The 22,628-nt window shown below is 42.4% G+C and overlaps 2 protein-coding genes across 2 annotated transcripts in view; one reads left to right on the top strand and one right to left on the bottom strand.

The window, feature by feature from the left end:
* Positions 1-1,616: 1,616 nt before the first annotated feature.
* mep1bb (meprin A subunit beta b) lies at positions 1,617-7,408 on the top strand. The gene is made up of 14 exons (XM_028427049.1): positions 1,617-1,733; positions 1,831-1,849; positions 1,928-1,978; positions 2,085-2,128; positions 2,243-2,321; positions 2,844-2,961; positions 3,091-3,269; positions 3,626-3,844; positions 4,028-4,180; positions 5,158-5,373; positions 5,454-5,921; positions 5,989-6,168; positions 6,303-6,444; positions 6,929-7,408. Exons 1-14 carry the CDS (start codon positions 1,656-1,658, stop codon positions 7,146-7,148), a joined length of 2,166 nt encoding a protein of 721 aa, XP_028282850.1. The 5' UTR covers positions 1,617-1,655; the 3' UTR covers positions 7,149-7,408.
* A 19-nt stretch (positions 7,409-7,427) lies between these two features.
* Positions 7,428-22,628, bottom strand: part of phlpp1 (PH domain and leucine rich repeat protein phosphatase 1) — a 36,351-nt gene continuing 21,150 nt past the window's right edge. The window contains exons 2-17 of the mRNA XM_028427048.1: positions 22,278-22,474; positions 21,085-21,210; positions 20,145-20,293; positions 16,910-17,056; positions 14,962-15,189; positions 13,989-14,191; positions 13,645-13,705; positions 13,206-13,301; positions 12,541-12,696; positions 11,997-12,197; positions 11,250-11,412; positions 11,048-11,178; positions 10,845-10,958; positions 10,364-10,558; positions 10,044-10,272; positions 7,428-9,959 (exon numbers count right to left, since the gene is read on the bottom strand). Coding sequence (XP_028282849.1) covers positions 8,637-9,959; positions 10,044-10,272; positions 10,364-10,558; positions 10,845-10,958; positions 11,048-11,178; positions 11,250-11,412; positions 11,997-12,197; positions 12,541-12,696; positions 13,206-13,301; positions 13,645-13,705; positions 13,989-14,191; positions 14,962-15,189; positions 16,910-17,056; positions 20,145-20,293; positions 21,085-21,210; positions 22,278-22,474 — 3,719 coding nt within the window. The 3' untranslated portion in view covers positions 7,428-8,636. The remainder of the gene's footprint in view (positions 9,960-10,043; positions 10,273-10,363; positions 10,559-10,844; positions 10,959-11,047; positions 11,179-11,249; positions 11,413-11,996; positions 12,198-12,540; positions 12,697-13,205; positions 13,302-13,644; positions 13,706-13,988; positions 14,192-14,961; positions 15,190-16,909; positions 17,057-20,144; positions 20,294-21,084; positions 21,211-22,277; positions 22,475-22,628) is intronic.

Below are 22,628 nucleotides of genomic sequence, written 5' to 3'. Positions count from 1 at the left end.
TTGACCAATCAAATCTGCTGTACTTTGCGCCATTAGGTTGAAAATTTTTCTCCATATGTGTCAAAAATGTAAATAACAGGTGATAAAAACTGCTTCCTATACTGAAAAACAGTGCAGCTTTTCATGTTTTTTTCTTTCACCTCCATCTTTAATGGTAGCCAAGGCTAAGGTTTTCTTGACTTTGTGATGTCTTTGTCGGTTTCTTCCTGCAGTTCTTATATAAATTTACTATCAGTGACTGAACAAGTATTGTTAGTACTGTTTATAGTCCTTTACATCAATAGTCTGACTTGTTTAGGTTTAAGATAATAAAATGTAATGACCTGCATTAAGTGACATTTTGGCTTGTTTCTGGCAGTTTACAGTTCTGAATCAAAGATGTTAACTTGAGAGAACTAAATAAAATTGCATGTAACAATTACATCAAAGTAAAATCTACTTTAATGTAGTGAATTATAGTAATATTAAGTATAACTGAAAAAATTATGTAAATATGGTGTGTGGTCATTACAATAACCAATATTGTAAACCAGTGAATGAGAATGCAAACCAGGTCCTACATTTAATTTAAGAAAAACTAATAAATTTAGGTGTAAAAAAATTACATACGTTTTTTTAAGTAAATCCAAAGTATTATTATTTTAGTGCAGGTGTGATGGTAAGATGTGGAGAAGGAAACAACAGCATCTGGTTAACAGTGAAAACTATGTGGTGGACTGTGCAGCACACCACCTGCTAAAATACAACCATCCACAATAAACAAAAATAAAAATAACCCTTAGAGTTTAAAGGGTAAAACGCCAGGAGTCCTTGTGAGTGTGGACAATAGTCAGTGTGTTCTTTTTTGTTGGGTTGGTGAAGTCATTATGAGGTGATGGTGGGTCATGTTTACTTTTTTGAGGATTTGTAAGGATAAGAACGTCCCAATCTTCTTGCCATTCTGCAATCATATAGTACAAAGCAGTGCCAACAACAAGCCACAAGTATTGTGCGTACGTGTTTGGAAGTCAGACACATTGCCGTCATCACAATCCATTCAGTGACGGAGAGGAATTTTGAATTTTTCAGAATGGGAGAAAACCAAAACCATGTAATGGTTATCTAGTGTAAACTAATCTTTGGCTTGTAATGAGCTTTAAATAACTCTCCATGCCAGCAGGTTTTTTAAAGGATTTGTTGGATGCTACAAACCTTAACCCTATAGCTCAATGAGTGACAGAAATTAGAGAGCAAAGTGGTGGTCAAGGGAGGGAGCAAGGTTAGCAAGCACAAAGCAGCAAGGTGCCACATTGTTGGATTGTGTTTGTTGCTCATCCCTGCCCTCAGTCAAACAGACAAAGCTTTTCAGACACACTCCTTACATGTTAGTATGACGGTCCACACCTTCGCAATAAGCGATAAGCATATTTAGGTATGAGTGCATAAAAAAACTTGTCCGACAGCAGGTCACTGGGCTTTATGGCTGCTTTGCCCCTTGCAAATGTGTAAAGATTTGCTGGTAGGTGGCAGAGGTTGTTGTGTAACTCAGACTCTGTCTCGCTCTGTCAGTTATTGACTTGTAATCACGTGCATTTTAATTAGGACACCTCACTTCTGTCTCTTAGAGCTCAGTAACTTTCACCTGCACGCTCCCATGTAGAGGACGATTTGAGGACATGGCAGGAAGGAAACCTACGGTTGTGTTTGCTCTTCTTCACGTTGTATGCATTCTTTGTGGTGCAACTCTTTGCTTGGTGAGAAAATTTACAGTCTGTACTGAAGTTATAAATATTGATTTGAATACATTTGTAAATAAATAATAACTACATTTTGTCTTTTTATATTGCTCAGCCCACAGCAAAATTGTTAGGTAAGTGTTTTTCCTCACGTTAAGACAGACAGACAGACGTCCAATACAAATTCTCTAACTAACTCACTTCACTTAAAGACCATGATGTGGACGGTGGAAGGGACCGTGACATCATCGACATTAACGAAGGTTTGTAAAAAAAAACCTTTTTCTTCCTCCTGTGTCTAGAATTCGTTTTTTTTTTATTCATTCAGCCCCCCTGTAAATAAACGTTCTTTGTACTCCGTGTCTAAAGAGGCAGGGCTGAATCTTGTGGAGGGAGACATTGTGCTTGATGAGGTATGCAAATTTTAACTACTTTTAATTTTCACCTGCAAGACAGAATTTTGTGGAGGAACCTTAATTCATTGTGGTCCTCTTATCTTTGTGATTGCTTTTTGCCGGCTGCTGCAGAGGCAAACTCGAAATTCTATAATTGGAGATGAGTACAGGTGGCCGAAGACAATCCCTTACTACATGGAAGATGACTTAGGTAAGAAGTTATTTAAATTCAGCTGGGTCAGGAAAACACTTCTGTGGGATAGTTGTGAAAGAAAATGAATGGATTGATACAATATTTGTATCTCTATGAAAGAGTATGACCTTCCTGTACTATTTTCTGCTTTTATTTAAGATGTACACACACACACACACACACACACACACACACACACACACACACACACACACACACACACACACACACACACACACACACACACACACACACACACTATATCATGTAAGTAAATTTAAACACTCCACACCTTTAATACTCTAAAATTGATGTGTTTTTACTTGTACATTCCTCCTTACTGTCTGTGTGTTTGATGTTCGGCCATTCATAGTTGATGCTGTGTTGAGTCAGAAATGTGAGCCTTATAGGAGTGGACATAATCTAGAGCCTTAGCAGGCTTTAATAATTTAACAGGGCATTATCGTCATTCTTAAAAGGGAATTATGAAGTTATTTTTTTTTCATCTTTAATAGAAGTGATTTATCATCCTCTCTGCAGAGATCAATGCAAAAGGTGTGATCCTTAAAGCCTTTGAGCAGTACCGACTGAAGTCCTGTATTGACTTCAAGCCATGGAGCGGAGAAGCAAACTACATCTCTATCTTTAAAGGGGGCGGGTGAGGCAAGCAGTGTGTTACAGCTTGTTTAGATGACAAACTGAACTTTCTCAAGGATGACTGCATTATGAATTCTGCAGTCCTTGGAATGAGGTCGGTACAGATATTGTGCTGTGTTCTTTTCTAAAGCTGCTTCTCATCCGTTGGCAACCGCCATGTTGGGAAGCAGAGCTTGTCAATAGGGACAAACTGTGACCGCATTGCCACCATAGAACACGAGTTCCTGCATGCTTTGGGTTTCTGGCATGAGCAGTCCAGAGCAGACCGTGATGACTACGTCAGAATCATGTGGGACCGCATCTCAGAGGGTACTGAAACTCTCACTTCTACTCTGAATATTAACCATTTATGTCCTTCTGAGTACATTATACAAGATTGAAATTCTCCAAGCAGCACTCGGAGGATGTTATAACTTAAAGGAAAGTGCTGAGTGCAGTGTTTGATATTCTCCTTGTGTGATAAGCATGCACGTGTTGCTCTCCTCACAAGATAAGCAAGCACCATTATCAACACATCAGGCTATCAGCACTGCATTGACCTATGATCATCACATTGTTAATGTCTAATTTATTTACCTGCTCATAGCAGCCTTTATGAGAAACACCTCTGATATCCAAGTCCACATTGTGATGATGCATTCTAATGTTTTTCATCTGATCTGCAGGTAAAGAACACAACTTTAACACCTACAACGACACCACCTCCAGCTCTTTGGGTGTGCCTTATGACTATGGCTCAATGATGCACTACAGTAAAAATGCCTTCCAGAATGGCACAGAGCCCACTATCGTCACCAAGATCCCTGCTTTCAGTGATGTCATTGGACAGCGCATGGAGTTCAGTGACAGCGACCTGCTCAAGTTGCACCGCCTCTACAACTGCAGTAAGCAGTTTAATCCCATGTTTTATTACAGCTAATTTAAGGTTGTTGATATGATGGCTTATCTGTTAATCAGATGGAAATATGTAGCTAAGCAAAACATTTGGTGTTACAGACAAAAAGATGGTTTATTGCAGTTCAAAGTGCTCCTCCACCTGCTTATGTGTTTATGAACTGTTTACCCAGCTCAGGGTTCCACCTTCCTGGATTCATGTGACTTTGAACGTGAGAACATCTGCGGCATGATCCAGGGACATGGAGATCAGGCTGACTGGGTCAGGCTTGCCAGAGCTACAGGAGGGCCAGACACTGACTACTCCAACATGGGCAAATGCACTGGTGAGGATGATCAAAGGACAGATTTGCATTTTGCATGCACACTGTAAGACATACTGGACCCAGCAATTGTCTCTTCTATTCCTAGTGGAATCCAAAATGGCTGCTGATGAATACATAAAGAGAGTATTTTAAGATGCAAATCAAGTGCTATCTTAGCCAGTGGATATGCACATCTTATAGTCCCTATTAAATCACATTACATGTGTTCTATATTATTGTAAAAGGAATAAAATGTCTGAGAATGGGCACAAATGTGCATGTTCAACAAGAGACAAAGTACAATGGTGGTCTAACAGACATTAGACGTCCCAGGGATCATCCTCTGAAGGGATTACATTGCTACACCCTAACATCAGATAACAGTATCTGTCTTGGCTTGGTGCTTTGTGTGGTGCACACCACAATGTGACAAGCACTTTTTGTGTGTTCATTTAACAGATTTCTCTTTGTTACTGTGGTACCATCACCGGGACCAGTAACATTTGTTTATGTCAACTTTTTTTATAATGGCAAACAGACATTATCATTAGCACTGATACTATGAACAGTTCCCTTGCCTGGCCATACATGTCTAGCTTATTTGTATTCTGTGTATATACATTAATAAATATATCTATTGTAACTGGTCAGGAAAGAAAGGTCTTCTCTGATATTATATAGTTATATATATATATAACTCACAGATGAAACACAGATGTCCTAGTTATTCACCAGCACTTAAATGCAGCATGAGAGTCCCAAAGCCTGATCTATCATATCAGGCAAATCATTTTATTAAAAATGTAAAACTTTCTAAGTTCAAATGACACACTGTACACACAAAATCACATGTTTTTTTTCCAATTTGTTGATCATGTAATGTACGTTTGTGATAATTTTGAGGCAAATCTATTGACAAATGGATGGATAATCTTTTTTTTTTCCTTTAAGCTCACTTCTAAGTAACATCATTCATCAGGTGATATCCGTATCTTTAGGCTCGGGATATTTCATGCACTTTAACACTGGCACAGCCAAGACTGGAGATACAGCACTACTGGAGAGCAGACTCCTTTATCCCAAAAGAGGCTACCAATGTCTGCAGTTCTTCTACTACAACAGCGCTGAACCCAGCGACACACTGAAGATTTATGTCAGAGAGTACGACAAAGCTCATCCCAATGGAACCTTACGCTTTATTAAAACCATAGAAGGTGAATATTACAACATTTAATTGTTGCTAATAACACGTGTCCATAATTTAAATGTACATTTTGTTGTTTACCTGTAACAGGGTCCCCTCAGAATCTGTGGCAGCTGCACCATGTGAGTCTAGACGTCAAACTGAAATTCCGCATAGTCTTTGAAGGGACAAAGGGGGGTTCTGGGGCCTCTGCAGGAGGGCTGTCCCTGGATGACATCAACCTCTCTGAGACCACCTGCCCAGAGTTTATATGGAGAGTGAAAAACTTCAGTCATGTTATGGAAAACACTCCACTGAACACACCAATCTTCAGCCCCCCATTCACCTCTAAAGAGGGTTACACCTTCCAAATGTCACTGTACCCCAGCGGTAAGGAAGGCTACCCCGGTGAGCTGTCAGCCTATGCTCATCTGGTGGCCCGTGAAGGCGACACGGGAAAGACGTGGCCGTGTCCCTGGAAACAGATGACCATGATGCTAATGGACCAGCACCCTCACATCCAAAAGCGCATGTCCAACCAGCGAAGTGTCACCACTGACCCTAACATGAAGGCAACAGGTGCAGCTGATGTGAATATGAAAACGTTGAACATTTTTGCTGTGTACTTACATACTCTTTTAAACAGGCTCTGATCAGTTATTCTGGGATGATCCTCAAAAGGTTGGCGTTGAGGTCACGGATACAGATGGTTCAAAGTACTACAGGGGGCCAGGCGCTGGCACCCCGGTGTATCTCACTCACCTCAGGGCCAAAAGCAGAGATTTTATCAAGGGGGGAGATGCCATCTTTCTTCTCACCATGGAAGGTAACATTCTTATGATGCTACAAGCATACTAATTTTTACACTATACTCTTTTTATGTGATCCATGTGATCTTAACATTAGCTCATTTTGTTTCCATATATCTCAGCTTCGATCTGTTTCTCTGTCTCTCTTCAGATGTGTCCCATCTGACCGTGAGTCAGCCACTGCCTTCCACAACTCCACCACCTGTCAGCAGTACAACTCCTGACGTCTGCCTCAATGTGAAGTGTCAAAATGGTGGAGTCTGTGTTCTGGACACAGATAAAGCTGCTTGCAGGTGAGCGGTTGTTTTTTTTAATTTTTAGTTTTATTTGGACTACACTCAGAGAATGTAAGCCTTAAAGGTACAAATCTACAAATCAGTTTGAAGTTTGATATTCAAAAGACATTCAGTTCAAAAGGCTTTTGGACACCTGGTGTTAGCTGACTGAGTACACCTCACCCATTAAATCAGACACCTCAGGGACTATAGGATACACAGATCTCTTACTGATGTGTTACATTTTTCAATACTTATGTATGCTGACTTGAATGAGAATTATAAAATAAAACAACATAGATTTGTGTATATGATGGCATAATAAAACTTTCTTGAAACAAGTTATAGAATTTTTTCAAAGCTTGTCACCTTCATTACTTTCATTTTCCCTCTTACTTCATATTATTATTTTATATTATGCTTTAATTCACAATTTTTCATAGTAAATACTGTAGATACCTTACAGTGTGTTTTTGTCTACCTTTTCTCCTCTGTGCTGCAGGTGTGTGGTGGGTGATGACTGGTGGTACTACGGTGACAGCTGTCAGTACAAAGGGTCTGTCATGGATAAAAACACCCTGGCTCTTGCCTCTTCTCTGTCTGTGCTGGGAGTAATGTTGGTGGTTACAGCAGTCAGTGTCATCTGTGTAAAGAAGAAGTATAAAAAACGCAGTAGCAGTGACTTGGTCATGGGAAACGTGTATGCCAGTGGCAAATTCTAAAAAGACTCTCAATCACAAACTTGGTGAACACAACAACATGACATAAATGCAAACTAAAACAAGGTTGAATTTTTAAAGCATAATAAACCAAGCTTTTGAAATAGAATTAGGGAAGAGCCATAAGAATGTGGTTCAAAAAAAGAGCTTAGATTGCCCCCTGCTGGTCAGTTAATGTAAAAACCCCTGTGCAATGGAAAAAAAATACTGTCAAATAATTGTACAATTAAATGTTACATGAATAAAAGATTTTCAGTTAAAAACAAGTCTCAGACAGATGACTTATATTCACAAATTTAAAATTTATTATACCAAAGACAGGAACGTTTGTGTTGTCTCTTTTCCATGTGGATATATTTGTTTGTATTACTGAACTTGACACAGTCATGCCGGTGATAACAGTTACTGTAGGAGGGAGGTGGGACTAATATTACCTGTGAGTGTCCATGTATGTGTGTATGTGTTTGTTTGTATGTTTGTGCATGCACATTAGTGTTTAATAGATACAGTGATGACTACAGGACATCACAGTTAAACAAAGTGGAGCAAACCATAGCAACTTAGTGTCATTATATTGCATGGAATGTTGGGCTTTCTGACCTGCAATTGCACATTTACATTTGTGTGTATGTGTGCGTGTGTGTCTGTATGCTGTAATTGTGTAAGATAAAAAGGGGGGGTGGGGCAGACACCTCCATAACAGCAAATCCTCCCCTCCACTAAAACCTTCACCGACATACAGGTACACAGTTCCTTTAAAAGCATCAGTATACAACATTTCTCTTATTTACAATAATTGGAAAAAAAATCACCATTTCTCTCAGAGAAGATTAGTAATAGTGACTGAGTCACCATAAAGAGTATGCAACTCCTAGGAGTTAGTATTGCAAATTTCTACAAAAAATTTCTATGCCATTTTACAGGCCAAGAGCCATGATTTACTGAAGAAATACAGTATTTTAAGTGCCCTATCTACAACAGTTAGGTGTGGTGGTATTAATGGTGTACCATTAAACATAGTTCACTGATAATAAAAAGATGTGTCTCTGTTTTTAAAAGGTTCTTTCACTGCTTTCACATTAAAAGATATGGTAAGTTCTTACAAAACAAACAAACAAACCATGTTGTGGCAAGCTAATGCTATTGCAAAGAGACTAGTGTCAATTATATACTCAGCTGGTCGTCTAATGTAAAAAATAAAGTTCCACAGTCTGTGAGAAGGGCACGCCCATGGACACTAGGGGCAGTGTCCACAGGCATATTTAAAAGGGTAGAATATCATTAAAGGGCTCATTTGCTTGTTTTATACTATGACGAGTTGCTTGGGTACAGCGGATTACAGTGAATGTTACTTCAATGATGAGGCTGAGGTAAAAAAAAGCTGGATAAAACTTTTTTCATGTGCATTTTACAGCCTCTTGAGGAAACTTTGTACTGTAAGGGAAAATCAGAGTGTTAGAGAAACTGAGTCCGTGTTAGTGGTGTTGCAGTTCAGAGAGGGGTGTCGTAGTAGTCTGTGGGTTGATCTGTTCCAGGTGGCTTCTGCTGTTTCTGCTGATGCTGCTTCATTATTTCCTTCACCTCCTCCTCCAGTTCAGGAGGGATGATGAACTGGTCGTCGGGATCGGGTTGAGCCGGAGCTGTGAAGTAACCCCCGGACTTCTTAGAGGGAGCATCTGCAGCCACTTCAATAAGGTTGTGACTCTTTTCCTGGCGTGCCACCGACCCATTCACCCTCCTCTTGCCTGCTAGCTTTCCTCCATCCCCACCTGCCGCTCCCACGCTCTGCCACGACTCATCCCTCTCGAGCCCATTCTCAGCCTCACTGTGGCTGATGTCAATCACTTCCTCCAAGGGCTCTGGGGTGCACGGTGGTGGAGGAGGAGGCGGGGGAAGAGTAAGGAGGGTGCGGTCCTGACTTGAAGATGTGGGTGCTGATGTCTGGGGGGATGAGGTCAAGGAGGATTCAGCTTTCAGGCAGTGGACATCAGCTTCTACCTCTACGCGGCTCCCATTCGAGAATACTCCAGCAATGGGCTCCTCGTCCTCACTGTCCAGCCCGTTGTCAGACAGAGCGCTGGAGAAGGTGGCACTTGACAGTTGCCTTTGAAAGGAGCTGGCTAAGCAGGCAGGGTGGAGGGCACAGCAGCTGCGTGTAGAAGCTAGCTCCGAACCTGGGAAGAGATACTGGCAGGGCTGGGTAGTTGCATGGGGTTGCTGGTGCTGTAAGGACAGCAAGTGCGTCTGATGGTGCAGGTGGAGGTGAGGGTGGTGGGACTGCTCTTGCAGAAGAACCAAAGAGCTCTGCGGAGGCTCGTCGGACGAGGCAGTGGATCCCACCTCGCTGCTCATCTCACTGGTGCTGATCTCACTGCTGATTTCGCTGCAGGAAGAGGGAGGCACAGGGAGAGAGCCGTCTGAGGGCCGCTCCTTGATGGCAGACGAAGATGAAGGGTAGGGGCCCAGCCCGGGGCTTGGAGGTGGCTGAGGAGGCTCGGAGCAGCAGCAGGAGCAGCAGTCTTCACTCACACTGAGTTGGACCACCACAGCGCTGAGGCTGTCTGTGCAGCCGTAGCCCTGCGCCAATGTGCACAGCTTCTTAGCTGCTGCAAGGCCGTCTGGGACGTTCCGAACGGCCTCCACTGCCTCGATAGGGGACACAGCATCCCACAGCCCACGGCTACCCAGAATGAAGAACTCATCCTGAGGGGTGAGAGTGACTGTCTGCACATAGGGACAAGGGATGACGGATGGGTAAAGGAAAGAGTAGCCCATGATTCGTGTAGAATCGGTCACACCATTCACCTTGTTGTCCTACAGAGAAGAAAGTAGACAAATTAATACAGAGCTCATGCTTTGCACATCTAAAGTTTACATGTACTCCTCAAGGATCTTAACCTCAGTGATGATAGCCCTGTGCTGCCTGATCCTGCGGTATTCCTCCTCAAGTCCTACATTGTGAAGAAGCGACAGTGACAAAGGCTTTCCATCACGACACAGAATGGCCTGGCACTTTCCCACATTGGCAGCTGTGAGGGTGAAGCAGCCACCGGGGTCAGTGGGGTCATGCCGAATGTGACACAGGGCTGCAGAGCCGCCCAGTTTCTGTCCTGCTGTTCCAAGTTTTCTGCAGAAGCAAAGAAAAAAGAACAATATATTTGTCAGGAAACAAATAATTTCTTGTAAATAAAAGACATAAATATGTCCATCAGACCTACCTTTGCATGACGAGGAAGGTGTTCGTCATGTAGTCCTCTTCACTCTTGGTCTTGTGTAGTTCTTCTGCCAGCACGTCGTTCATCGTGCACTGCAACAGGTAGGGCACTTCCACGTTCCTGTCTCCATCAAACACACCATACAAAGCTTCACGACTCCCACAGAAACTGTTGACTGAGAGGGCTGCAACACAGAGCCTGAAAAGAAAGAAACATAACAAATGTTTACAATAATCACCAAGAGAAGAATGATTCAGCTGACTGCACAACAGAACTTCTCTCATCCAACATCACTAACACAGTATAGGAAACTGTAGAGCTTATATCATTTCATGCACATGTAAGTGTTGAATTGACCATTTAGCTGACATGCTAAATGATTCAGTATTTCTTCCATGTGGACTGACAGGTTTGGAATTAGTGAGGCTTTAATGGCTGAGTAAGATGGTGGTTATTGTTTCATCATTGATTGCATTGAACTCACTTGTTCTTGACGCCCGAGGCCTCCGTGTAACCATGACTCCACACAGCAGGCCCACTAGATGCCTCATTCGACGAGAAGGTTGGAGGGGGATCAATACGGAAGCAACGGATATTACTGGAAAACAAGATAACAAAAAAACAAAGAGATAAAATGAACTGTAACGATTTGAGACGCACAGAGCGTGTTGCAGAACAACAACATACTTGAGCTGCTCCAGGGTCTTGTGATCCAGGTTGAGACGTGGGTTCCCGGTGAGATCTAGCTCCTGTAGCTTTGGCGGCAGATTTTCTGGTAGAGTGATCTCACTCAGCTCATTACAGCTCAGGTCTACACACTGACAACAAAACACAAGATGTCAGCACTCACTGAATAACTGAGCCTGCAGAAAAGTGCTACAGGGCTTACTTTCATCTCCATCAGCTGCATGACCTCAGGAAAGACCTCAATAGCATTGGAGTGGGCGATGAGCGTGTGCATTCGCCGGCAGTTCATGATGGTGGTGGGGACAGTCTTGAGCATGTTACCGCTCAGATCCACCTCCTCCAGCTCCTCCAGTTTGGCCATTTTACTGTGGGACAGCAGTAGGTGAGCAAAGGTGTGCTAAAAACCTCAACTAGCCTACTGAGGTCAGGTTTCTTAGTCACACTCAACATATCTCTGATCGTCTGAAGACTGAAGATACGCTTTCATGCTGTATATATTTAGCCTCATGCTAACTAGTCAAGTTGCTGTACTTATCCATTCACAAACATGATATACACAGTGAAGAACATAAGATGTCACAACGAAGTTGACCTTTTGCATGTAGAAAGACATGACTTTATCCTTTTATCATTTCACAAGAAATTTCACAGTGTGAAATAATAGAATCTGAATTCTTGTAATATGACTTAAATGTGATGTGACTTAAATTCTTGACCTTCTTACTAGACATTTGACAAAAAGAATTTGAATCAACTGACAGACAGGACAATTGTGTATGGATCATGAGTGAAACCTGGGGCAACCATGTTAAACACCCGACTGCGTCCAAAAAATATGCCTTTGCCTGATATTTAAATCATGATTTTCATCATTTTCTGACATTCTGCGGACGTAATGGTGAATAAAACTAGAAAGAAAAAATACAGAAGAATAAATGTTTGACTTTACCTGGCTGGGAAGGTCTGCAGATGGTTGTAGGCCATGTGTAAAACTCGTAGGTGTGTATGGCCTGTCAGCATGGGTACACACTTGTCTGTCAGCCGGTTATTGGTCAGATAGAATTCCTGCAGGATGCTGTGGCTTTCCTCTGATAGGCTGGATGGTGGCAGATGCTCCAGCTTATTGGCTGATGCATTTACATATCTTAAGCTGAAAGTTAAAAAAAACATATTTTAGTTCACCTTCACATTAGGACAGGAAAAAAAATGAGATGAGTCACTTTAATTACAGTTTTGACACAAGTTTCTACTTCTATGACCCCCACCATTAAAACATTCCTGTCCTCTACAGGGTTGGGTGTTTTTTTATTTGCCTGTCATCCTTGTCCTTGGTTATCTTAACCCTGATTAAAAATCCTATTCATAATTTCTGTCCTTCATCCTCATATACCTGCATTTTCTCTGCACTTAATCTTTTTGTCAGATGTTGGCTGCATATTAGTTTAAAAAAAAAAGAAAGAAAGAAAAAAAAAATCCATGATGATTAATGTTACCTGTCAGATTTGAGGAACAGATTACAGGGCAGCTCAACCAGTTGATTGTGCTGTACGTCTAAAACCTCCAGCAGAGGGCGCTCCACTCTTTCAGGCAGCTTCTGCAACTGGTTGTGTCCTGCACTCAGCTTCCTCAGACTGTTGCTGCATAACAACCTGCAGCACAAGGAAGGTACAGATGGTTGAGTCAGAGACAGATAGACAGACGAAGGCTGGTACAGTTGTGGAAATGAGGATAGTGCGGGGAAGAAGATGGTAGTGGAGATGAGAATGGAAAAAAAAAATCAAAAAATAGCACTGCCTCTGGTGGAGCCTGCAGCAGAAATTCATCATTCTGACACTTATTGGGTAAAAAATAAATGTAGTCAGAAAAAAGAGAGAAAGAGGAAAGGAGTGAAGCAGAGGGAGCAAGGATGACAGTGTCAATTTGACATGTGGGGATGAGGAAGAGGTGCATTTAAAGTGACCTTCTAAAAGCCTATATAAAGAGGAAGAGAATGGACGAAGACTGTGGAGGTTACAGGCTATCGGGGTGATTTATGAGGCTCTATGGGGGATAGATGACTGGCTGACAAAGAGCAGGCAGAATAATACAGCATTGTACTCCAGTTATAGGCACACAGACACAATTGCTATGAGAGAGAGAGAGAGAGAGAGAAACTGACCGCGCCGGGAGCTCAGTGATGAGGTTGTGGCTCACATCCAGAACTTCCAGTTTCTTTGCTTCACACAGCCAGTCTGGCAGCGACTCCATATGGTTCCTGCAGAAGGAGAGGATGATGATTATGTTGATGATGATAAATTACAGGCAGTTCACATCATGAGACATAATGTAGTAAAAGTCTGTTTTGAATTTCAGTTTTGGATCCATTTTTTATGATATTTATAGATTCTGAATACCAGGTGTGTTTAGGACAAAAAAAAAGAAATCAAGGCCTGATGTATAAACATAAAGCATGCGTTCCACTTTTGTCTCTGACAGAGTTAACAGACAATAGTTGGCAGTGACAGGGTCACACACTTTTACTGTTACTTTCCTGTGCAGTGAAAAGCACCAACATATACTTCTGCTATAGCAGGGCAAAAAGGGTGAGTTTTCCTCACCTTGATATATCCATGTAACTAAGATTGGAGGGCACAGGACTGACATCCAGTTGTCGCAGCTCTGTGGGGAGAAATCCAAACACATTAACCTACAGCAAGGACAGACAAGGTCTATTACAAAAGCAGGTAGATGGGAAATGGAAGGGGTGATAGGACTGATGGGGAGAGACAATGAGGTTGCTGCACTGATGAGAACAAATATGGATCTACCTGGATAGAATTTATATAAAGGGGAAGAGGTGACATATAATTTGTGTAATAAGTTAAAAGAAACAAGTAAGGTGGGAGGGTAAACGTGAAGGGGAGCTTGCAGAGATGATGAGAGTCTTGTGTGCCAAACCCACCGTTGTTGGAGGTGTAGATGCCTTTGAGCAAGCAGCCTTTGACCTTAAGGCTGGTGATGTGGTTCCTCTCACAGTGCAGCACCTCCAGTCTGGGGAAGACTGAGGCATCCAGTTCTGTCAGCCTGTTATCCCTCACATCCAGGTGGGTCACGTGTCTCAGCAGGTCAGGCTCGTCTGGCACCATGATGGAGATCTTATTCAACCTGACAAGAGGAAGCAAAGGTTCATCTCCAATTGGATCAGGGTGCACTACACTGGCTGTGGCCTCTCTTGTAAGGCAGAGAACATGCCTGGGGTGACTTTCGATATACTCTGTAGATTTATTTGTTTGTGTCATTCTATGTGTAACAGTGATGGACAGACAAGTGATGGTGCAGAAACATTAGAAGTTAGCGGTTTAATTGTTAGACCATAACTGCATTTATATATAATTATTAGTGTGTAACCTCTTGCATTAAACTATCCCATGTAATCCCATTACATAAATTCCAGATGCACACTTTTGTTTTCTCCAAAAAAACATTAATACATAATACATAAATTAAAATAAGATGACAGAGCAACATTTCTTTGACATTCATGATTGACTATCATAATCTTTCTCGGATGTTCCATGTGATCTTTCTCCAAACATTTGACAACGTAAGGAACAAAAACACAAACTTGCCTAAGCTAAGTCAGAAAGAGTGAAGCATTAACTGTAAAATAGTGCAAGTCACTCCAGCTCTGTGCTTTCCCAGACGATGGGAAGACACCTGATGGAGTCACTGTGGGCAAATGATTTCCTGATTCCGTGCTTTTTGCTCTGTATGCTCGTGTTTTTGTTTCTATCATTAGTGGGATGAACAAGTGTCATTGAGACCTTGGACCTGCACAACGGTGGACAGAAAATGATGCTTGTGTTCTACAAAGGTATGGATGAGCTCAGTTGTAAAATGCATAATGATCATAATTTGTAAAACTCCAGTCGTACCTTAGGTCGATGTGTTTGACGTGCAGAAGCCGGAAATTCTGCAGCGTGAGGGTTTCTAGGTGGTTTCCAGCCATACACAGCTTCTCCATGGAGGCCAGCCGCTCAAGCACCTGAGGCACGTGGTTAAACTGGTTGAAGGAAAGACCCAAGTAACTCAGCCTTTGAAGGGAACCCAGCTCATTGGGCAGGTCATTTAAACTGTTTCCATCCAAGAGGAATGTCTGCAAACTGAAACAGAAGATCGTATGATTAGTGTTCACTCATGCGTTCAGAATGTCATACTTCATCACAGACTCCGTGGCTGTAAAAACATGCTAATTGTGCTTGCACTAACAAACTCCTTACGCAAAGGAAGGGTGCAAATCAGTAGCCATCATCACATGACTGCTGATTTGCAACCTTCCTTTGCGTAAGGAGTGCTTTGTAGAGGTTTTAAAAATACAAACTGCATAGCACATTTTTTTTCTCAAGTTTAGTAACATGGAAATACAATACATATGTTGCAGATACTGATTAAAGTATATTTCACATTTTTGCACAAACAATAATCTAACAAAATTAACTTTTGATATTCATTTTTAATGACTGATGTCTTTATAGCTACACAACAATCATTTGAGTTCTCTCTACTTCTGGCAATGACTGTGCTGTTTCCATAGAGACAAAGACCTTTATATTTCAGCAAAAGTGAGCTCACTATGACTGCTTACAGTTCTTAGGGTTAGGATCTAAGTATGATGTAGAACTTATTAAACAATTTCTAAATTCAAATTCAGTACATCTATGGTCCAGCAGATGGCAGTAGAAACATTAATGCCCTACTGGGCACTTGAGGAATTTACAGGCATACCAGCTCATTCCTGCAGATTAACTTCTCATCTTGCCCCCACTTCAAATGACATACCTGTATGTTTAGTTTTGAATGAGTTTGAAGCAAAGACTGTCAGTTGCTGAACAGCTCTCCTAATCCCAAATGGTATGGTGGACAAATGATTATGCACATATTTTAAGAGCTTTAGTTGATGTAATAAAGGCTTTGGATTATATTGGAAATATTTTTGAACCACTTCTTTACAGAGAGAGAGTAACAGCTTTTACTACAGAGGGTTGATACTGGCACTCAAAATGTTCTCAGTGGAAAAAAAGTGGTGTTCAGCCAAAAAAATCTGCTATGTTGTATCCTCTTTAAAGTAAGCAACAAGATCAGCAATTCTGACCTCAAGTAAGCTTAGCCACCATAACCAAGTGAGAACTCAGTTGGAAAATGCAATTCAATAATCCATCAAAACCAACCAATGCATTCTAGACAGCACAGACCTCGAGAGAAATGCAACTGGCCTTCAAAAAGAAAAACTAAAATGTGATCAGCTCAATAACAAAGTAGACACATTTATAGAACATAAAAAACTAAACAGAGTAAATATAATGGTCCAGGAGAGTTCCATGACTGAGTTCAAATATCACTACCAAGCACCACAGGTGATCATGTGTGCGTGTTTGTCTTTGTTTCCTCATTTGCTGAAACTACTACTAAATCCCTGTGCTTACTCTGCCACGTGACCACGTTGCCACGTTGCTAGGTAACCCACACATTTGGCTATGTGGACATTTGACACTCAAACAGGCAAAAATGTGGTTGTTCTGTGAAAAGGTTCAGTGGTTTCCTAAGCCATTAGATGGCATCAATGTAAGCTAGCATTGGCCCATGTCAGCAGGGTAATTACCCGCATCACAAACAGCCAGTCTCAGTGCAGGGCTAGGTAGGCAGTGAAAAGACTGTAGATGCAATTTTATTATCAACTTATATAATCATATGTACTGGAAAAAAAGATGTGTGTCATCATTGTGTCCTCATTAAGCGAACGTAATAATTAGGATGACATCCTTTTTTAATACTCCAAGACACCTGAACCTGACCCCGAACCCGGAACCTCATGTTGTTGCTTACTTGGTCATGGCACCCACAGAGCTGGGGACAGAGGCCAGGTAGTTACAGCTGAGGTTGACCTCAGTCAGAGTGGGGATGTCACAGATGGCCAGAGGGAAATGGCCAAGGTGGTTGTTGGACAGGTTGAGGCTCCGAAGACGAGAAAACCTGGATGAAAAAAAGAGAAGAGGAGAGGAGAGGAGAATCTTGTCAACATTAATAATGCAGGAGAGTGTAACATATTTATAAATATATTCATGGGGAATGTAGCAAAGTGTAGCTTACACAGAACTTTTTCAGATGGAAAACACATAGTTTGATTCAGACAAACAATTCCCTTCTTTAAAAAGGTAAACTTTCACATTTGAGTGTTGACCAAACAAGTGCAGCATTCACGTGTGTGTTGTTCATTTAAACACCAGTGACCAGTGGCATTCACTGTGCTGTCCCATGGCAGACATGGTGACCTTCAACAGGGGTCAGACCCTCAGGGGGAGAAGAGAGCCAAGGGAACAAAGTGAAGCAGGGGAAATGACTCCCTCTCTTTTCATTTTTTCCCCCGTCTACACACACGCCGACACACACAGCCAACCTGCTATCACCAATCACAGAGAGAGCGGCGAGGCAGCCGGGGATGAGCACCGCGCCATATTAGCACCGCACGCTGGAGCAGCTGCTAAAGCTGGCATTTGATTTTTCACGGCGCACACACACGCACGCACACATTCGCACAGTATATCACGATGATGGAGGAAAAGGCAAACGACTTGTCAGGGCTATTGATTAGGGTGGCCAAGTGATTCCAGCTGAGGGTGACTCCTGCAAGCGGTGGGTGGTGAGTATGTGGGAAAATGTCACTCCACCATTAAATCAACCATTGCAATCTGCTGAGTAATGCTCATACCCTCCCCTCCTCAGACTCTCTCTGTGTCATGCTGTCTGTCTGCCAGATCACGTTTTTCTGTTCTCAATCCAGTCTGTGTCTATTTAAAGTTTTGTTTTCCAAATAGTAGTCATACAGACAAAGTCAATGATGACTGCTTGTTTGGATAACAAGTTTTTTGCCAACTCGGTAATTTCCCACAGCTCTGCTAATCTATTTTAGCCTCTTTTAGCTCATTGTTTCAAGCGTCCCCACTGTTATCTTTTAGCATATAAAGTCATTAGATATACAAATTAAGCAACTAGCCACTGAATGCATTGAAACATTCAGCAGCTAAAGAGCTTGATATCCTTACAAGGAACTGATGATGATCAAAGTATGCAAAGGTAGTGTCAATATTGCATTTATATTCATTAGATGTAGATGAATGGATGCTAATGTCTGCTGAATAAGCCTTGAAAATACTGATCATAGCACTTCAATAAGGTGATAATATGGTAACACTGTGCTTCTCCTGCTGCCCCTTGGCTGGCCCAAAATAATAATTCATGCAACTTTTATCCTTTCCCTTGGCCTTAAATAATCCCCCTTCATCATCTTGAACTTCTTCACTTCCCCTTTTGCTTTTCCATTCATTTCCATGTCCTTCACAGCTCCTGCAACTATCATACATATGTAAATAAACAGGGCAAAGGTTCAATTATATGCACAGAACAACCAGCCATTCCCCCCACAGTGAGTGGCGACCTCTGTCTCACAGAGAGTTGCATGCTGGGAAGGTAGTCCCATGCCAGAGGAAAGAGCTAGTATCCCAGACAACTGATTATGCATATCTTATTGGCAAATCACCCACCAGTTTGTATTTGGCCAGAGAAAAAAAACAAAACAAAACAGAGAGAGAGAGAAAGAAAGGGAGAGGCATGCGGCAGGTTCACACATTCCATTCCTCTTGGAAAAATACAAAGCACTATGACCCCATGTTAGATGTCAGAGAGAGCCAGTGTTTATACTGAAACAAAAACAGACTCTCACACAACAGTCCACGCCAAAACACATACACCCACATTCATAGAGGCTGCATAGAGAGTATTATTGTTCTTGACTGCAGCTCCAGTCTCTCATGGGGCAGCAACTACTCAAGTAACTCCACTGCATGTTTCGTCAAACCCCCTCTATTTTCAGCTAACTATTCATCTCTTTCTCATTACTGACCTCTTTTTCTGTCATGCTGGGTCAAATGCGGATGAGCCTACTTAGGTTTGGCAAAGCTAAATGGATGTTATCTCACTTGACCAGCAGGGGAGCTATGCATCATTCACTCAGCTTAAAAAAAATATTCCCACACATCATCATCTTTTTTTTGTACATCACCCATTATACCAGGGATTAAAAAAATAAAGATGATTCAAAAAATGACTGTGGGAGAGAATCATTAAAATCCTGACCTCATTCATTCACAATTTTTAAAGCAGAAAGACACAAAAGCATCCAAGATTGTATCATAAACACCACTGCCTGTAGTGCAGCTGTCACAAAATTAAAAAAATAATATGACAGACTTTATATGCATTGACCTCAAATCTATAGCCTGCAGACACTTTTTCTGTTGCACACAAGCAAGCAACTCTCTCTCTCTCTCTCTCTCACACACACACACACACACTGCTAACACACTCCCAGGCATCACACAAGGAGTCACACAATTCACTCAGATAAATGGTCAAAATCTTCTGGCAGTAATCTTCACAAGAAGACACTGTGACTGAGGCTTGCAAGTGCACCCAGTGTGCACATGAATGCCAGTGCAGGCATGCACACACATACATGAACACACTCATATCTTGGCTGTGGTCTTTAATCTGGGAGCATGATAAGCATGCAGCAGATGGTGCCCACAGAGAGAAAAAAGTGAGGGAGGCCAGGCACATTAAAAGCTTCCCTGCAGACGCATCTACCCTTCTGGGGCTCTGGGCTCACTTGGCCTAGCCTGGTACAGCCCTGGCTAGCCTTTTTGGTCCATATCTGTGCCAATGGCCCTAGTCCTAGACTGCTCAGGTCGATGGTTTGCAAATTACAGGCGAAAGCTAATGCTGTCCAAAGCAGTCAGCCATGACCTGCTGTTTTCAATGAAGCCACACTGTGTCTCTCATCTCATTGTGGAGCAGCCTATCCCAGCTCCTGTTGCGGCTAAGTTTTGCTAAGATTACCTACACCTTATCTTGCCTCAAGTTTCATCTTGTCTAAACCAGCCCATCCAAACTCCTCGACCTAAAATGCCTCCTAACGTCTGCCCTCTCTTTCACTTCTTTCTGACTCTCCCACCTCGCCTTTGGCCTCAGGTGTGTTTAGTGTAGTTTTACGATGGCATTGTACCTCTGCAGCTGCTGCAGGCGTTGGTCTGCAGGCAGGAAGTTGTGTTTGAGGTTGAGGTGGGTGAGGTCGTGGCTGTAGAAAAGGTTGGGAGGAAGATGCTCCAGACTGCAGCAGGACAGGTCTACCGAGTTGATTCTCTGTGACACCATCTAACAAGGAGAGAGACAGAGAGAAAGAGAGAGGGAGGGAGAGAGAGGGAGGGAGAGAGGGACGTGGAGTTAAAAAGGATTACATCAACCACACAAGACTTGTCTGGTTTACTCTGTGTGCGTGTGTGTGTGTCCTAGGGGAGGTCAAAAGTCATTTAATAGCAATCTTCTTAAGGATTAGAATGTCAGGAGAAGTCAAGGGAAAGCCAACAGGTTAGTAACCTAACATCACACTTCACAGCATTGTGTAATTTAGTTAACTGCAGGTGCATGATGTAGTAAGCCAGTGATCATTTGTTAGTCAAATTCACAAGGCAGGCTGCAATCGAAAATTAAATGACAGCAATAACGCCTGCCTCGTCTAAAAGGAGAAATCTACAGTACGATCTGTGAACTTGAGCCTTTCAGAGTGGAGTTAGCTAGAGGCTCAGCAGTCGTCACTGAGGCACGTGCTGCTTCTATCCTGGCTTCTATTCTGAGTGGCCCTCAGGGTTCTGGTGACATGCATGTCCCTGTTAATATTTAGAAAAGAGGTTTTCTGGCTATGGCCTACTTGAGTTCAAATGAGAGAAAGGAGACTGAGCCATAAGTAGTGTTTATGTATGGGAGTGCTCCCTGGGACTCTACTACAGATTGGACAGCAGTGAAATATGTGCAGTTTTCAGTCCACTCAGCTCATGTGCCAGAGAGATTGCACTGGGCGTAGAGCACAGTTGCACATGTTCTTATATATGATGCAGTTCTAGAGAAGCATATGCTTCACTTCTCCAACTCTCAAGCACATACGTTACCTTGGCAGCATGTCTGTGCCAACGCAGGTGCTCCGTGAAGCTGTCAAAGCTGACGTAGTAGGTTTGACTCTGAGGCCCTGCCGAGCTGAACGCCAAACAGTGATTGTGCTTCTTCACCTCCTCCACCTGCAGGCAGACACACAGAAGAGTGACATTAGAGCCTGCAAGGCTGACATCTTCGACCCTCCCATGCATATAAATGATAACCTACAAATGCTATAGAATCAGAAAAGGAAAACAGAGAGTTAACGCTGATACAGTGGTGTCTAAGATTAATAAGATAAGGTTAATTCCTATTTAGAAACACTTCTCTCGAAGAGACTAAGGAAATAAGGGAGTAATGCTTCATGCCTCAGGGTAGACAAATTCAGTCAACCAGAAGCACACTTGTAAAAAGAATCTAAGGCACGCATGATCATAAACACGTGCGTGACATGAGCAACAATAAATGTATGTGAAATTGCCTCTTAGACACGCAGACTCGCACACACTCAAGTGCATAGTGAATGAATGGCTGACTAGTTACAGTGCTGCTAGCACGCAGACACAAAGTTACCACATACAAACACAAGCAGAGGCACTAGAGCGGACAAGAGGCTGACTGGAGGTCATGTGCTGTGTGTGAAATGTTTAAAAACTGGGTGTGGTTGGGTATTGGAGTGTCCTTTGTGCCAGCCAGACAAAGAGATAAGGCTTTTCAGAGGTTGTTTAGCACATACACACACATAAAGCAATAAATGAATAAAGGGCATTTTTTTGGGGAGGCAATTTCAAAAGGCAAGGCTGCCTGGATGCTATAGAGATCTATTACTCTAACATTTAAGCGTGTCTGGACTCCTGATTTGAAATGAACAAAACATCCCAGCAGAGTGCTGGAATCATTGAGAGTTTGTGAGACCTTGCTTGTACTATTCCTGCTCGACCTTGAGCTAAAACGAACAAAACAGGAAGCACTACCGGATGTCAAACTAAAGGACAAACAGTTGTTGAAGGTGACACACTGTCATAGACAAATTTCACTGCAGAGAAGCATTTGTAGAGGGTAATAAGATCAACTTTATCAGGTTATTCTCTGCTGATATGACACTGTAAGTTTATAGTTAAAAGCATCAATTATACAGCATCATCATAAACTACCAGGATGAAAAAAAGGAAGGTGCATGATGCGCTGTTGTGGTGTGACTTTAACTCACTTTTCCTCCAATCAGAGGCAGGATGTGCATCTTCCCCGTCTGGCTCTCCTTGACGGAGGAGACGATGAGGCAGGTGCCGCACAGGATGACCTGCCGTCTGGTCCAGCGGTTAACCGGCAGCTGGAGTTTCCCTTTCCGAACGTTGTAGGTTCCAGACAGCTGGACCCGCTCTGAGCTCTCAATGCTCTGAGGCTTCCCTGAAAGACAGATTTATGTGCAGTTAGCATCCCAGATGTGACCTCAACATAGATTGGGAAAGGAGAACGCTCGTCTTACTATTGAATGTCTGAAATCTGAAGATCCTGAAGAGAATTTTGTGATATCACAAAGGGCTGGAAGCCAACCTTTTAT

The sequence above is a fragment of the Parambassis ranga genome, chromosome 17 (assembly GCF_900634625.1).
Source record: "Parambassis ranga chromosome 17, fParRan2.1, whole genome shotgun sequence".
Classification (NCBI taxonomy): Eukaryota; Metazoa; Chordata; class Actinopteri; family Ambassidae; genus Parambassis; species Parambassis ranga.
The sequence above is the reverse complement of the archived record's forward strand: the minus strand, read 5'-3'. Positions and strand labels throughout refer to the sequence as shown.